Here is a 16,217-nt window from a genome sequence, read left to right on the forward strand (position 1 = left end):
TTGTTGAGGGAATGAATGAGGGAGTGTTCAGGTGTCTACAGAGACCTGGTGGCTTGAGAAGATAAAGACATAGATCCAAGAAGGAAGAGAAAGAAATGGTCAGTGTGGCCCAGCAATCAGGATGGGCCTTGCTATGAATAAACACGCAAGGAGGAGACTGCAGAGGACTGTGGTGGTCTTCCTGGGTCCCAGTTTATAAGAGGCTGTTCTGTGCACTATCTCAGTGAATCACAAACAGAGGAGAGAGGGCAAAGAGAGAATAGGAAGATCAGGTTTCTCCTGTTTTTCTTTCAAGTGATTACTTTTGGTCTGTAAATTAGCGCTTCTGAAGTTTTACTTTGAATATAAAAGTCCTGCCAAAATCATTTACTGAAAAATTTCTATAAACCACAAATATTAGTGTGAAAGGGATGGAGATGCTGATGCTGCTTCTCCCTGACAGCTGGAAACTGAGGCTGCAAGGGCACAGAGACAGCTGGGACCCTGGTCTCTGACTCCTTAGCACCTCCAGGAGTCCCAAATGCTAACATGGAAACAATTGCACTAAGTCCTATTTTTAATGGACAAGCCTTAGATATCCATGAAACCAGGAAAGGGTATCCCTCAAGTTGTCCTTTTATTTTTATTTTTGCTGTGCAGGGGATTAAACCTCACTGAGCTACATTATTTTTATCTTGACACATTTATTTTATCTTATTTTTATTTTGCTAAGTTGCCCAGGCTAGCCTCAAGCTTGCCATCCTTCCACCTCAGCCTCTGGAGTTGCTGGGGTGCCGTCTCACCCTGCTCGTGTTAATTTTTGGTGAAGTCGTGTGACAGCTGCTCGTCAATAACTTCTTCATTTTTAATCACCGGCACAGGGATGAGATTTTAATCAGGGACACAGAATGACAGCGCATCTCTATGCCTGTTCTTAAGTGGCATTATTGAGTTTGGCCGTTGATGTCATTAAATTGAAGTGTTCCGTATTTTCATGAACTTTGACCTGCCTGTCTCAGCAGGTCAAGCCCTGCAGGCTAGCCCAGGAGCATGGCCCCTTGGCCATCTGGTCAGCAGGTCTCATGTCACCACTCCGACTGAAGGGAAATGAGGCTTGCAGTCCTGCTTGCCAGCCTTCGTACTCTCAGTTGGGGGCTGCAGAGTTGTTGAGGGCTCAGGAGACTCAGGCTGTTTCTGAGAGCATTGTCACCGCCTTCTCGTGTCCTTTTTCCCTTAGAGGGCAACCATGATGGAAAAGGAGGAAGGCAGGGAAGAGCCATTAATAATTAGAGCTGGATGGCACTAGTACACTCTGCCCGCTGTCCCCCGTTCCTTGTGGGTAGCATCATATGTCCCTGGACATTGGAGCCAGGTCCCCAGCATCCTGAGCAACATATGAGACGCATCAATTTTAGGTAAGGTGGGGACAGAACATAGAGGTCTTGTTTTTTTTTTTTTTTTTTTTTTTAATGATAGTAAATATACATAATGTAAAATTCACTGTTTTTAACCATTTTTAAGTTTATTAGCTCAGTGATTTTAAGTACATTCACATTGTGTAGCCATTACCAGCATAAATCTCTAGTACTTTTTCATCTTCCCAAACTGAGACTCTAAATTCCCCAAACTCAGACACGAATTCCCCATTCCCTCTCCCCCAACTACTGGCAGCTGTCACCCTACACTATGTCTCTGTGGATTTGATGATGCTAGGAACCTCATAGAATCATAGAAGCATTTTTCCTTTTGGGGCTGGCTTTTTTCACTCAGGATAATGTTTTCAAGGCTCATCCATGTTGTAGCATGTGTCAGAATTTCCTTTCAAGGCTGAATAATATTCCACTGTATATTGGTATTCCTTTGTGTATGCCACATTTCATTTATTCACTCAACCATTGAAGGACACTTAGTTTGCTTCCACCCATTAGCTGTTGTGAAAAATGCTGTTTTGAACATGGGTGTGCAAATATCTTCCAGCTCCTGCTTTCATTTCTACTGGATATTGGAGAAATTTATTTTGGAAGTGAAAAATTTTGAAGATTAATTTTTCTAAGATACCTTTTAATTTCCCTTAGGATAACTAGTCTCAAGTGAGGGTGTTTTATATATTCAAATTTGAATTTCAAGCACTTTTTTCATGAAGACAAAATCCTCCTTTTTTTTAAATCTTGCAACCTCTTCCAACATAGCCTTTCTCCAAGAAGTAGCCCCAAACTACAGGCCAGCCTGGCCCCTCTGTCTGTTCTGCCTTGCCTTGGTAACAGATCAGTGGAGTTGCCCATCCATCTACTGGACTTCTGAAATCATGAGCCCAAAATAAACTTCTCTGTGGGGCATCTCTACCACTGTGATGAAAAGCTGCCTAACACACTTGCCCAGGTGTGCCTTGCACAGCCACTGGTGCCCCAGGCAACACACATACTTTACTGCATTCAAGATAGAAATGATCTTTGCTGAAAGACAATCTGGGCTTTTCCCAGACCTTCTCTTCCCTGGAAGATTTTCTAAATAGGACTGGAAAAAAAGAAATAAATAAACAGCAGAACCCCTTGGAATAGGAAAGTTTGTACCAGATGTCTAGATTCTCATTGCAAGGACCACACACTTCCAGCAACCTGAAGGCACATTTTGGGCAGGCTGCAAACTAGCGGTAACATTTAAAATGAGTTGCTAATACTAAAAGCTAGGGACAGCTCATGTGCAATCTGAGTGTCTCCTGCAACTCAGTTTTCCAGAGTCTCCACCCACCCTCCTCCTTCCCTTGGAGTTCCTGCATGGGGGATTCCAACCAAAGAGAGCAGACCTCACGGGGCAGGCAGCAGGGACAGGTGGACTGAACCCATCTTCACTCCCAAATCAGCGGCAGAGCCAGCAGCCTTGAGAAGGGCTCACTTGCCCTTCCTGCAGCAGAAAGCCCGTCCCTGGGTACGTGAGGGGCCTCAGGCAGCATTCCTATTCCAGAGGTCACCTGCTATGGGGAAAACAAAACAAAACATATTATTTCTGTGTCTTCTACAACATAATTCCTGGGCCCTATAGGTTCTGCCTTGATGAGAGGAAGGAGCAATAAAGTGATTCTAAGAACCCATCTGAGCATCTAGTTAGAAGAAGATACTCTGAGCAAACAGGTATAGGAGTTTAACCAATTCAGCTTTATCTTCTGGACTGTAAATTCTTTAACTTCCGTTAGGAAAGGGACTGGGAGGTCTGGATATCTTGTTCTAGTGCAATTTAAATTTTTTTTTTTTTTGAATTTTTGAAACAATCACAAAACTTACAGAAAAGTTAAAAATACAGTATAAGACTTTATCTGAGACATTGGCAAGAACATTGCTGACCTGGCCTCATCAGCCCTACCACTCTGGTATTATCTTTCACATAAATAACGAGCCATCTCCATAGACTCAGAACTGCGCACCCCACAGCCCATCATGGAGATGAGAACGTTTTCACTGGTCTGTTAATACCCCCTGGTCCTCACCCCAATTCGGTTTCCTTCGTTGCCCAACAGTGTCCCTCACAGGTGTTATGGTTTAGATGTTGAATGCTTTCCAAAGTTCCGTGTGTTCCGTGTCCCCAGGGTGGCATTTTTGGGAGGTGATAGAAGTTAAGTCATTGGAGCATGCCCGCAAAGAGGATTGTGGAACTCTGGCCTCTTCATCTCTCTCTTTTGCTTCCTTGGTACCATGAGGTGAGTAGTTTCACTCTGTCTTGTGTTGCCTCGACACAGACAATGGGGACCAACTGATCATGACTTGTGCCTCCTAAAACCATGAGCCAAAAGAAACCTTTTCTTTTTGTAAGTTGGGAGGTCTGGATAGCTTGTTAATTTTCTCAGGTATTTTATTACAGTAACAAAAAGTTGACTCACAATTGGGAAGGATTCTGTTTAGAGTCAGGGATTACATTGGGTCAGCAGGACTTGTTAGTGATTAGACCCTAGTATAAATGAGGTTTGCATTTGCCTCAGGCACACAGTATAAGAGAATGCTAAGATATTTGGTAATCAAGATAAATAATATTTAATGAAGTATTAAAAATTAAAGTTAACGAATGTCCACAGTGAACAAAATATCAACAATTAAAGTCAGTCAGGCTCAATGTGACTGATTTGTCCTTTACCTCTGGCTCCCTTGTGACTTTGCATGGCACTTCTGTTGAGGGTCCTTTGGTCTGGAGCGTTTCTTAGTATTTTCTTGATGTTCATGACCTTGACTCTTTACATATCAGGTTTGCTGGGGGATCCAATCCAGAGGCTCTCACATGCTGGGCAAGCACTCTTCCTCTACACTCCTCCTCCAGGCGTGTTGTACACTGACAGGAAAGTCATGAGAGTGGCACTCATTATCACCGTGTTTGACCATGGCTTAGCCGGCTTCCTGTTGATACTATCACAGTGCCACAGACTAGGTAGGTTGTAAAGAGAAGAGGTTTATTTTGGCTCATGGTTCTGAGGTCCAAGGTTGAGGGCCAGCACCTGGTTGGCTTCCTGCTGGTAGAGTCCCAACGTGGTGCAGGGCATCAAATGGCAGAAGGCAGGAAAGCATGCTTGTGTGTTCCATGTCTCTCCTTCTAAAGCTGACAGACTCGATCATGGGGGCTCCACTCTGTTGACCTGATTGATCCCTCATCACCTTCACACACCCACCTCTAAACACCGTAATTGGATTAAATTTCTACCCTCTTCTTACTTCATAGTGGATATTAAAACTCCAACCTGAGTTTCAGAGGGAACAAACCATATCCAGACCACAGCCCAGGTGGCTCATATTTTAATTTGTCCCATTGCTAGTGATGATCACTTGATTCAGATGATTTGTACCAGAATTTGCACTGTGAAAGTTCTCCTTTTGCATTTAGAATTAATAAGTATATTATAGAGGGATACTTTGAAACTATGTAAAAGTAGCTATGTATTCCTATAAAACTTTCAGTTATTATTACTTCACTTTTATCTGTAGGTGCTCTGGGTTTCTTATTTTGGTCAATGAATTAAAGCATACTAGAATGATTTTCTTGTGCCCAGTTTGATCAGTGGGTGCCCTTCAGTCTGGTTTGTAAGTTCTGTAACCTTTTGATGTCTCTAGAATTTGGGCCTTGCTTTCTGCTAAAACATGATAGTACAGGTTCCTCTTGTACTTTCTCTGTCCTAATGCTGAGATAGCCACGTCTCCAAGGAGCCCTGTTCCTTTTAGTATTAAAATAGTATTTAGAAGCCAAAATCCAAGCTATTGGTGGGTTTGTTGCTTTTGTTGGTCTCATGCCTGCTCAGCGGAGAGAGTTGGGATTACGCATCTGTGTCTATATACACCCACATTGTAATAATTAGCTTTTTTTTTTTTTTTTTTATAATTAGCTTTTTGTTACTGTGATAAAACACTTGCTATAAAGAACTTAAAAGGAAGAAAGGTTTGTTTCGGTTTATAGTTTTAAGGTTTCAGTCCTCAGTCAGTTGATCCTGTTGCTTTGGGCCGGTGGGTGAGCATAAGGTTCATCATGGTGGGAGTGCATGGCAGAATGAAGCTGCTCACCTCATGGCAGCCGGGAAGCAAAAGATAGAGAGGAAGTAGCCAGGGCCCTAATATCTCTTTAAAGAAGTTAGAACCCAGTAACCTAGCTTCCTGCCACTAGACTTCACTTTCTGGTTTTTCTGCCACCTCTCAGTAGCACCACAGGCTGGAGACTAAGCATGAGACTAACACATGGACCCTTGGGGGATACTTATCCACCTATATTGAAATGTATATTCCAATACCATAGGGTCTCTCTAGTGTTTCTCTTTCTGTGTATCACTCTCCTCTCCAATAGTTAAAGGTCTGGCTCCCATTGCTCTTGATGCATTGACATATTTGATCAGTCCCTCTGGGGACAACTCATCTGCCATGTCCTCTGACGTACCTACCCTGCTAGGCATCCTCCTCACCTGCTTGGACTCTCGTACCCATGTGGGCTGCTCTCTCCCATGGATCCTATTGGATCCCATCCCCCAGCATGGACTCCTTGGTCACCCGCTGGGATCCAGCAGTGCCTTGCTCTGGGCGGCTTAGGTCTCTCTCTTGTCCCCTCCCCACACATGCCACATTCTGCCCCTTAGATAGCCTTGGATGGGATTTTTCAGGAAGAAGAAGATTTTTACACTTTATTTTAAAATCGGAACATAACAAAAATAAATACTAAAGGGGCACTAGAATTAACAATCTGGTAAAATAACTTAATTCCAGATAGCGATAAAGAAATCTCTCCCTGAGCCCTAATGAAACTTTAGCTAGTAAACAGTTTTAAATTAAAATCTTCAAAGTAAAGATGGTAGGATTTTTCAGATAGCTATGTGGACAGTAAAATTATAGGCAAAGACCAAGTTCCTACATTGAGGGTTCTCATCAGAAGCCAGACCATTTGCTTTGGAAACTTAAGGGAAGAGAAAATGAAGTCTGCTTAGTAAAAATTAATGATTTTTTGAGGAATTTGTAGGAAATTGAATAGCTTAATTGCACAGTTTGGGTGGATGCATGTTGAAGAAAGTAATTTTAGGGGACTAGGAAATTGTGCAATAATCTTGACTTGGGTCAGGATTGTAATTACTGCCATAACAGAATGTTGTTATGTGTATATGTGCCCGAAAATGGGAAGCAGTTTTTTAAAAGTGCTTTTTTAAAAAACAACAAAATGTCCATTCTCTCCCCCTCTGTCTCTGAGCTTCCTTAATTATAAATACCAGGTAACCCAGTGCTGGCTAAATATAGGTTCGGTGGCCATCTATATTTATAACTTTTTTCAGGCGGAAGTCACCAGAGCAATACAGAATTAATTTGGTGTGTAGATTTTTATGGGCTCTAATTAGTTTTGTTTTTCTTAAGCACACCAACTGGGATCAATAGCATTATATAACTGAACTCAGACGACCATGACTTTAGACATTGACTCTTCCTGGAAGCCAAGGCCCTCAGAAGATGCTGGCCCCAAAGAAACAAGCAGCTCCAGAAGCCGGCACACTGCAGCTGCAGAGTGGCCAGGGCTTGGAACATCTGTTTCCAGCCAAGGGCAGGCTTTAGGAGTGATAAAGTGAATAGTTTTTTGCAAAGTCAGAAGCCTCATCTATGGCCCATTCATTTTTGAGACCTTGAATTGTGACATTCCCTGGCTGCTTATCAGCTGTTCCCCTGAGGCAGGATTGAGCTGCGCTGGCCTGGAAAGATGGGGTGGTGTTTGGTGGACTGACCAAAGTGTGCATTTAGCCCACACCTCCCCCCAGAGCCAGCTTGCTGGCTTGCAGGCTGACAGACGTGCGCCTGTGTCTGCAGTCATGTCCATTGGAGAGCTAAGTGGGCGGGTGGACCTTTGGAATGATCTAATGTTATTTGAGGTAGACTCAGTGTGCTCAGCAGTGGCTTTGCTGCAAATCAGACATGGTAAATTAGACGGAACTGTCCTCCTCTTTTTTTTCAAATAATGCTAAGTCTTCATCTCCTCCTTCAAGAAGGTAGGGAGAGTCTGGGCTGACAGCACCCACTGAGATCCGTCAGATCCTCTACCTGCCTTATAGAAGCAGTAAGGGAATGTGAAGCTTGTATTTTTAAAAAAAAATTAGTAAAAATTAATGATTTTTTGAGGAATTTGTAGGAAATTGAATAGCTTCTCACACTTGGCTTCTGCCCCTTGGGATTTGGCTTTGCAAGCTGTGCTCAACCCGCCTGAGGCCAGTAGAGTCCTCCTCTGGAGGATCTGCTGGGTGTGCTCACCTTGAATAAAGACTGTAAGCCACTTGAGTGGAATCTCAATTTATGCATTGCCTGCCTCTTGTCTTCTGAGTAGAGAGGCCAATGGGGGTCTTGCCCAGGTCACACTGCTGTAGGTGATCTCCTTGATTCCACTGCATGGTGCAGTCTAGCCTCTGGACTGTCTAAGGAGGGGCCCGGGAGAGCGCCCGAAAGCAAGACAGCCGTGCCTGGGAGGCACTGACGTACAGGTCAGCTGCCTCTGGAAACTCGAGCCTTGCTGGACAACTAGCTCTATGTAGGTGGAATGGGGAAGACACTTCACCTGTGTCTATCGGCTGTCATTTGGAGCTGGAATTCTAATCATTTCACTAGTATTTGAGCTCTTCCTATTTAGCAGAGGCCCCGAGGAATGACAGATGACACAGTTTCTGCCTTTGAGGAGCGTATGGTGGAGGAGCGTATGGTGGAGGGAAGGAATGGCGAGGGGTGTGATAGTCACATAAGGGCAGACTCACTCCTCCTGGAAGGACTTTGTGGAGGCAGTGACACTGAGGTGAAGATTGAAAAGAGAGTGGGAGTTAGTCTTTTCAGTATGAGGGAACCAGCAGTTAGGGCAGAGCCCCTCACATTCAGTAGTGTCACTACAGGACAGAGGTGATGTGGTAAGGGGCCAAGCCTGCAGCTGGAGTGGTAACCTGGCCCCATTGTGGAGACCCCTTCATATGCCTGTGAATGACTCTTATTTTGTCCTCTGAGAAGAAGAAAATCTGGTGCCAACAGTCCTAAGAGGCGTGTAGAGGCAAGGGGCTGTCAGCACTGGGGGGAATGGGTGGCAATGGATGGATCAGTTTTAGAAACCATTTAGGAAATCACTTTGGAAGTATTTAGTGGTACCTTCCACCAAGACTTAGGAGGAGGAACAGATTGGGAGTAGGGAAATAGGTTGGTGGCTGCTCTAGTTTTGGTGGGGTCCTGTGCTTACCCCAGAACTCTATTAGGAGCCAGGGATAGAGATGGGGTTGGGTATGGCTCAGAGGGCTCAGCCATTACAGTGCTGTGTGCTTGGGACTCACAAGGCTTTGCAGAATTGCTTATACATGCTGAGCATGAGAGATCTGTGGGGATTGGCCAGTAGGAAGGGAGGCACAGCTCCCTGGGAAGGGCTTGGCTTCTCCTGGAGAGAGGCTTCAGAATTCGCAAGCCCAATGCTGCCCAGACTTCTACAGCCAGAGCCTCCATCTGGGGTCAGGTCCAGCCCATGGTGGGTTTACTTGAGCTGCTTGGGTGGTTCTAATGTACACCAAGGTGGGGAACCACCAGGAGTTCTGAATTAGGCCAACTGGCAGTAGCCCCAGAGGCTTATTCAGATGTGGAGGCCTTGGGAACATCAAGAAATCATCTGGTTGTGTTTTTAGAGCCATTTGTTTATGAACCTTGCATAAACACCCATAGAGACCTCAACATGTGCATTATATGCATATACATACATAAATACACATATGCTCACATCTGTATATATACATACTCAGGTACATATAAACATGTATACATGTAACACTTGCACATTCCTATACATACAAATACCTGAGCATATGTACATGTGTGTTTCTATACACAAAAGATTTACAGACAGAGAGACACAAACATCTGAATACTTACATGCTGCACAATGATGTTTTGGATAACGATGGCCCACATATGTAAAGGTGGTCCCATAAGATTATAATGGAATCTTTAAAATCCTTCCCACCTTCTGATATAGCTGTCCTAAAATCCTAGAGCAATGCATTACCCACATGTTTGTGGTGATTCTGGTATAGGCCAACCTACCTCACTGCCAGTTATATGAAAGTATAGCGCATATAGCTATGTTCAGAGCATAATGTTAAATAACAGTAAGCAACATTGTTCCCGGTTATCTACTGTACTAAACATTTTATTATTTTAGAATATATTCCTCTACTTACAAAGAAAAAAGAAAGAGCTATAAACTGTGTGGCACTGATCCAGCAGCAGCCTCAGACATCTCATGTTTATCGCGTCTCCAGATGGCATCCAGAGGCCATGTCAAGTGATTGGCTTAAATAATTAGTTTGTGTAAGTGCACCCTGTGATATTCCAACAACAAATCACCTAACAAAACATTTCTAAGAATGAGTCTTTGTCTTTTAGTGATACATGACTGCACGTGTGCATATATGTACATATATACACAAACATGCACACATTCATATACATACACACCCACACAGCAGAATATGTACATGTATATATGTGACCCTTGCTCACCGACATGCACACACACAGTCATCGTGGAACGTAGTACATGGAACAGGGCACATATCTCCCGTCGTCTTTTTAATGGAATGAAAGAGAGTGAACACTTGCTGAGGTGTTTGGCTCTGTGTGAAAGAACCTGCTGCTGAGGACAAGGACCAAGTGCTTGGAATCCTCCACGGCAAAGACTGGCTTTCACTGTGCTAAGAGGTAGAGGGTTGATGGTTAAGAAGCCTGGCTGTGCTATTGTCATGATGTGTGATCTTGAACAAGTTACTTTTTTGCTCTGTGCCTCAGTTTCCCCATCTGCAAGATGAGAATAAGCCTAACATCCAGCTCCAGGAGTGTTAATTCATCTGAATTCGAAGCTTGCTGCTAGGGTAGGCATATGCTCAGTGCTTGCCAACTGAGCCAGGAACACTAGGGGAAAGTTTTACTGAGCTGGGAGTATTCTGCTAAAGTTGGGGAACTCCAGCTGGAGACAGAAGTTTGGGGGAGATTATTGTTTCCTATTAACTCCACACCCTATATTATCTAGGTGTTTTTTTTAAAGATATCTAATAGAGGGTCCTGTTAAAGAGAATTAAACTACATCTAACTCTTCTCAATGTGGGTCCTTCAATCTCATTTCTTCCAGTGTTCTGTTGAGAACATTTAGCAATGTTTTAAGTGACATATTAATGATGTTACCGATTTTATATTCTAATATGTGTAGTTACTTATCATTATTGAAGAGAGACATGATCATTCAATATTCATCAAATGGTTTATTTTCTTGGATGGTGTACTCAGACTGGCTTCCATGAATGCAAATATCATGGGCAAGAAAGAAAAGAGGAACATATTGAAATTTTATGTTGGATCTTAAAAAACAATGCCTGCAGCCAGTGGTCAGATTCATTGATGAAGAGCAGATGGAGTCCTGGGAAGGGTGCAGAGCTGAGCAGGATAGGAAGCCTGCCCGGGATGATGGGGTAGTTTCTCCTATTCCCCTGGAGAAGGAAGAGGAGGAAGGCACAGCCTTGCAGACAGCAGTATTCCTGAAGGTAGTGCTCTCTGTGCAGAGAGGCAAGCGACCAGCATCTGTGGGAGCAGAGCCAATGCCTGGCATAGACCCCATATCAGGATACCACCGAGAAACAGCATCCCAGGACAGCAAGGCAGCCAAGCTAGGAGAGTGACGGCTGTAATATCAATATAAATGTCAAACAAAAATCAGAATATATCTGGACTGGATGTGTAGCTCAGTGCGTGTTTATGTGCAAGGCTCTGGGTTCAATCTTCAGAATCACACACACTCACGTGCACATGTGCATGCACACACACACACACACACACACACACGAACATTTGTTTCTTTAGAGAATCACCTTGAATTTTTAAAATGTTTGTACTGCCGCTCCCACCTTTTTGTCTGTAGTAGTCTCCTTTTATCTGGTGTTTTATTTTCAGCCAACCTCAGTTTAATAATATTAAGTGGAAATTTTCAGAAATAAACAATTCGTAAGTTTTAAGTGACTTTTTTACAGCATACCGTTGCAGTTATTCAATTTTATTTGTTAATCTCTTACTGTGCCTAATTTATAAGTTAAACTTTATCATAGATACGTGTGTATAGGAAAAAACACAGTATATGTGGGGTTGGTGCTATCTGTGGTCTCAGGCATCCAGTGAGGCTCTTAGACTATCATGCCCTGTTGGACAGCATGGACTATAGTATTCTTATGAGTCCAGCCTCTGTCAGTGTGGTGCTGAAAGTATACCAAAAGGGAAGCAGCAGCTCGTACCCTTTGTTTGTCTTTATGTAATTTGGTGTCAAAGGTTGTCACATGGGGAGGTTGTGGTTCAGAACTGGGTTTACCCTCCCTGGCTTCAGTCTCCCCATCTGTAACATGGGGCCATCTTTTTCCAGAGATGTGGCTCTGTTTTATAGTTAGCCCTATCCATATAATGAAATATTCTTCAGCCTTGAAAAGACAGGAAATTCTGACACATGCTACAACGTAGATGGATCTCAAAGATGTGAGCGCCAAGTGAAATAAGCCAGGCAGGAAAAGACAAATGTATGATTCCACCAGAGTAATCAGATTCCAGCCTCTTCTGCAGCTGGCTTTGCAAGGTCAGGGGTGTGGCTCTGGCTGGTGTTCTTTTTTCTCCTGCAGAGAGATTTACCCTCCCTAGGCCCTCAACCCTCTTGCCGAAAGTCTCCAAACAGATGTGGCACTGGTACTGCTACCCCCAGAGACAGTTTTTCTGGTTAGCCAGTGGGGACCATCTGTTCCTTTCCTGCTTTGCTCTGAGAGAACAACTTTCATCAGCTGTACCCTTTGGTACAGCTTTGCTAAGGATGATCACGGTGGCCCAGAGGCAGGGGGCTGGAGGGTCTTGGAACTTTCCTCAAGGGGAGGCTACCCCTGGCCTGGCTTAGCTAGCTGCCCAGAGTCCACTGCCCTGAATGGCTTCCAGAACCTCTCTGCCATGGGCCTACTGAGGGTCAACAGCTCTGCAATTAATCCATTCCTTTGCCAGTGAATTTTATTAAATTCATAGTTTCTCTATGTCCCCAAATGGGATTTGACCATATTTAAAAGAACCAAAAATTATGTAACACCTCCCAGGGATGGTGGCCACTTAAGCAAACATGTTGATTAAATAGTGCTATAGACTGAGGCTCCCTGATTGCCTGTTGCTGAAGAGCAGGTCTCACATTTCAGGAGAAGTCTCTGGATGCATGTAACAATTCATTGAAGAAGGAAGAAGCAAGGGGACTTGACTTACCTGTGGGAGGATAAAAAGAAGTGCTTATGTGTAAAATAGGACAGAAAGAGTGAGGTTTATGATGGTAGAACAATGTATTGAGGTAGAAAATGAACTGAGAATCAGAATCACAGGAAAGGATACATCAAGTGCTTACTACCTGCTGGGTACTCTGCTGAATTTTATTTCATTTAAATTTTGAAGCAATCAACCTGCAAGATGGTCTTTATTAATCTCATGAACAAAGACTCTGAGAGGGTAAGCTGAGGTCAGTCAGCAGAAAGGGGTCAAGTTAGGTGCAGACCCAGATTTGATCTGAGAGGGAATAGAGGAGCCTTGGAGAGGAATTAGAGAATTCCAGCTCCCAGAGCCAGCCACCACTTGTTGAGTGCCCTCTAGGCTCTAGGCACTAAACTAAGCACTGTAGATAATACCTACTTGGATCAGCATGACTTTCATAATATTTGATGTTTTATGGTTGTAAGCAACAGAAACACACCAGAGCAAGCTCAAGTGAAAAAAGAAGTTCTTTATTGGAAAATCAAAGGGATATCACCTAATGCCAAGTATAAGAGGTAGCCAGACTGCCAAGATTGCTGGAAAGGAGAGCTGACAGGTGGTTAAAAAAAAAAAAGGCTAGCAGGTTCTCTCTTGCATATCTGCTTTGTCTTCTTGTGTGTAGATATGGAATTTGCCACTTACAGCATCCAAGTAACTCTGGGTCTCTGCCTGGGCCACTCAGCTCTTTTGGGGTCAGGTCCAGGCAAACAGAATGACTGTGAGTGATGTTAGGGCAGCCAGTTGGGTGCTGTGTTTTTGGTAAACTTTAGTCCTACCCAAGTAAGTCCAAGGGTTAAGTAGTTTTATTCCCATTTTACTCATATTGAGTTGAGATTCACAGGGGTTGAATGGCCTTGTCCAAGGTCATGTGGCTAATAGTAGGAAGGGTTTTAAACCAGGATTATCTGACTGAAACCCATGTTTGTGATCATTTACATATAAACCACCGGAGAGCACAATCATAGTAGGTCCTCCTGTCTGTAGAGGACCCTCCAAGAATGCCTGAAATTGCTAATAGTGTATGTGCGTGTGTATATATGTATAAATACACATATATGCACAGACACATGTATATACTATGTTGATAGTATACATATGTACTATATAATGTATATGTATTTGTATATTTTATATATGTAAAATATATAGTATGCCAATAGTATTTTGTGTATATGTGTACATGTATATGTACATATATATGTATACATGTATATATATGCACACACAGATGTATAAACACATACTGTTTTTCTTAAACATATATACTCCAGTGATAAAGTTTAATTTATAAATTAGGCACCATCAGAGATTAACAACAACAGCTAGTAATAAATAGAATAATTATACCAATATACTATAAAACATGAATTATTTATTTCTAGAATTTTCCATTTAATTTTTTTCAGACCCCAGTTAACTGCAGGTCACTGAAGCCTCAGGAAGTGAAAACATGGACAACAGGGAACTACCATTGTCTTAAATTGCTCCTTTAATCAGAAGATAGAAAACAAATGAGGATGATTCACCTGAGAAGGGCAACATGAGAGTCTATGTGAAATTCAATCCATGTTTGTTTTAAAAGCTCTTCCTTCGAGGACAGTGACTAACTAGCAATTTCCTTCAACCAGTGAAAATTAGAACAAGGAGCAGGCCTCTGAAAATGATGTCCACACTTCAGGGTCATCTGACATGAGGGCAAGTTTGCACTACTGGGAGGGCCATCGAGGGTCAGAGCTTCTTGAAGACCAGGGTTTGGGCCACCTGGCTTTTCTTGGTTCCAGCCAGCCCTTAAGCTGAAATCTGTCCTGAAAAACTGCCCCTGGCAGAAAATTGGGACACCCCAAGGGTTTGGATGTTCTCATCCGAGCTTTTCACAATCCCAGAGTAGATGATGGTGTTTTCTTTGGCTTTCTTGTTGCATTTGAGAGTGAGTGTTCATTCTTAGATATTTCAGTTTACCCATGGGGTGGAGAGGATGGAGTTTGTTTATAATGAATATTTTGGTGTAGACCTGACTTGACACCAACTTAGCTACTTCAGGGATGCTTGACCCGAAATGAACACTAATTCATGTCTAAAAACTTGGCAAAGATAGTACAAACTTTAAACGATATTAACCTACCACAAGATTTGATGGAGTATGTGCTTCATTGGAAGTTACTTGGGTTGTTTATCTAAAAAGAACTATCTAAACCCACTTTCCGGTTCCATAAACACTGACTGTGTGCCAGAGATACAGGTAGGTAGCACGATGAGGGGTGGTCTGTTTCTTCTGGGAACAGAATAAGCCTCTCACTTAAGGGGAAGGGCATTATGGGAAGGAAGAGTTTTGAAATACTGTAAGACAGTATTAATGGATGATATCTTGCTTCTTGTTTTGCAGATTGGAAACCTGGAAGATTACTACCATTTTTATCACAGTAAAACCTTTAAAAGATCAACGTTGAGTAGCAGAGGCCCTCATACCTTCCTCAGAATGGACCCCCAGGTACACACGGGCAGGATACTTTTCCTAAGGACAAGAGTGTTCTGGTCTGCAGTCCTAAAAATAACTGAGTCTGCCTTACAATGTCGCTCTAGATAGATGTTAGTTTTCCATATCTCCTTTAAATGAAACAAGGCAGAGTATAGCAACTTATCAAACCATTTTAAATGCTCCAAAAAAGAGGGTTCCTCATCAGGCTTTGAGAATATAAATTCTTAGACTGAGAGTGTAGCTTAGTGGAAGAGCAATTGCTTCACATGCATCAGGCTCTGGGCTCAATCCCCAGTACTGGAGGAGGGAAAAGAATCTAAATTATTTAATTGGAAAAATAGAATATAAATTATTTAATTGGAAGCAACATTCACATGAGGGTAGATCTCTTAATATTTTAAAAATCAACAAATACACAATAATTACAAGAGATGCATATGTAAATTGTATCCATAAAGCAAAGCCACTAAGCAATTTGAGCAGGTATTTTAATCATAAAATTAGAAATTAGACAGATTAATGTTTTTGTGATTGTCATTGGCACATTTCATAATGGTTATCATGAATTTTAAAATAGAGGCAATAAGTTTAACTTTTTTTTTTCCTTAAAATTTATGTGATGGTCTGGGGTTGTGGCTCAGTGGTAGAGCACTCGCCTAGAATGGGCGAGGCCCTGGGTTCGATCCTCAGCACCACATAAAAATAAATAAATAAAATATTGTGTCCAACTAAAAAATAAATATTTAAAAAGAATTTATTTCTGGGCTGGGGTTGTGGCTCAGCGGTAGAGTGCGCGTCTAGCATGCACAAGGCCGTGGGTTCGATCTTCAGCATCACAATAAAAATAAATAAATAAAATAAACGTGTTATTTTTTTAAAAAATTATGTGATCTGTGTTTGAGATTAAAACTAATATGATTTGAAAAGGGGCTGTTTATTGGGGGTGGTTA

At 42.5% G+C, this 16,217-nt stretch overlaps 1 protein-coding gene across 2 annotated transcripts in view; it reads left to right on the forward strand.

Annotated features, from left to right (window-relative positions):
- Pcsk6 (proprotein convertase subtilisin/kexin type 6) overlaps positions 1 to 16,217 on the forward strand; it is a 199,942-nt gene that overhangs the window by 42,090 nt on the left and 141,635 nt on the right. For both annotated transcript variants that reach the window (XM_046435863.2, XM_046435867.2), the window contains exon 2: positions 15,175 to 15,279. In XM_046435863.2, the coding sequence (XP_046291819.1) occupies positions 15,175 to 15,279 (105 nt within the window). The remainder of the gene's footprint in view (positions 1 to 15,174; positions 15,280 to 16,217) is intronic.

Source organism: Marmota monax, unplaced genomic scaffold, assembly GCF_021218885.2.
Source record: "Marmota monax isolate L192 unplaced genomic scaffold, Marmota_monax_Labrador192_F-V1.1 WCK01_AAM20220418_F8-fsc00005, whole genome shotgun sequence".
Classification (NCBI taxonomy): Eukaryota; Metazoa; Chordata; class Mammalia; order Rodentia; family Sciuridae; genus Marmota; species Marmota monax.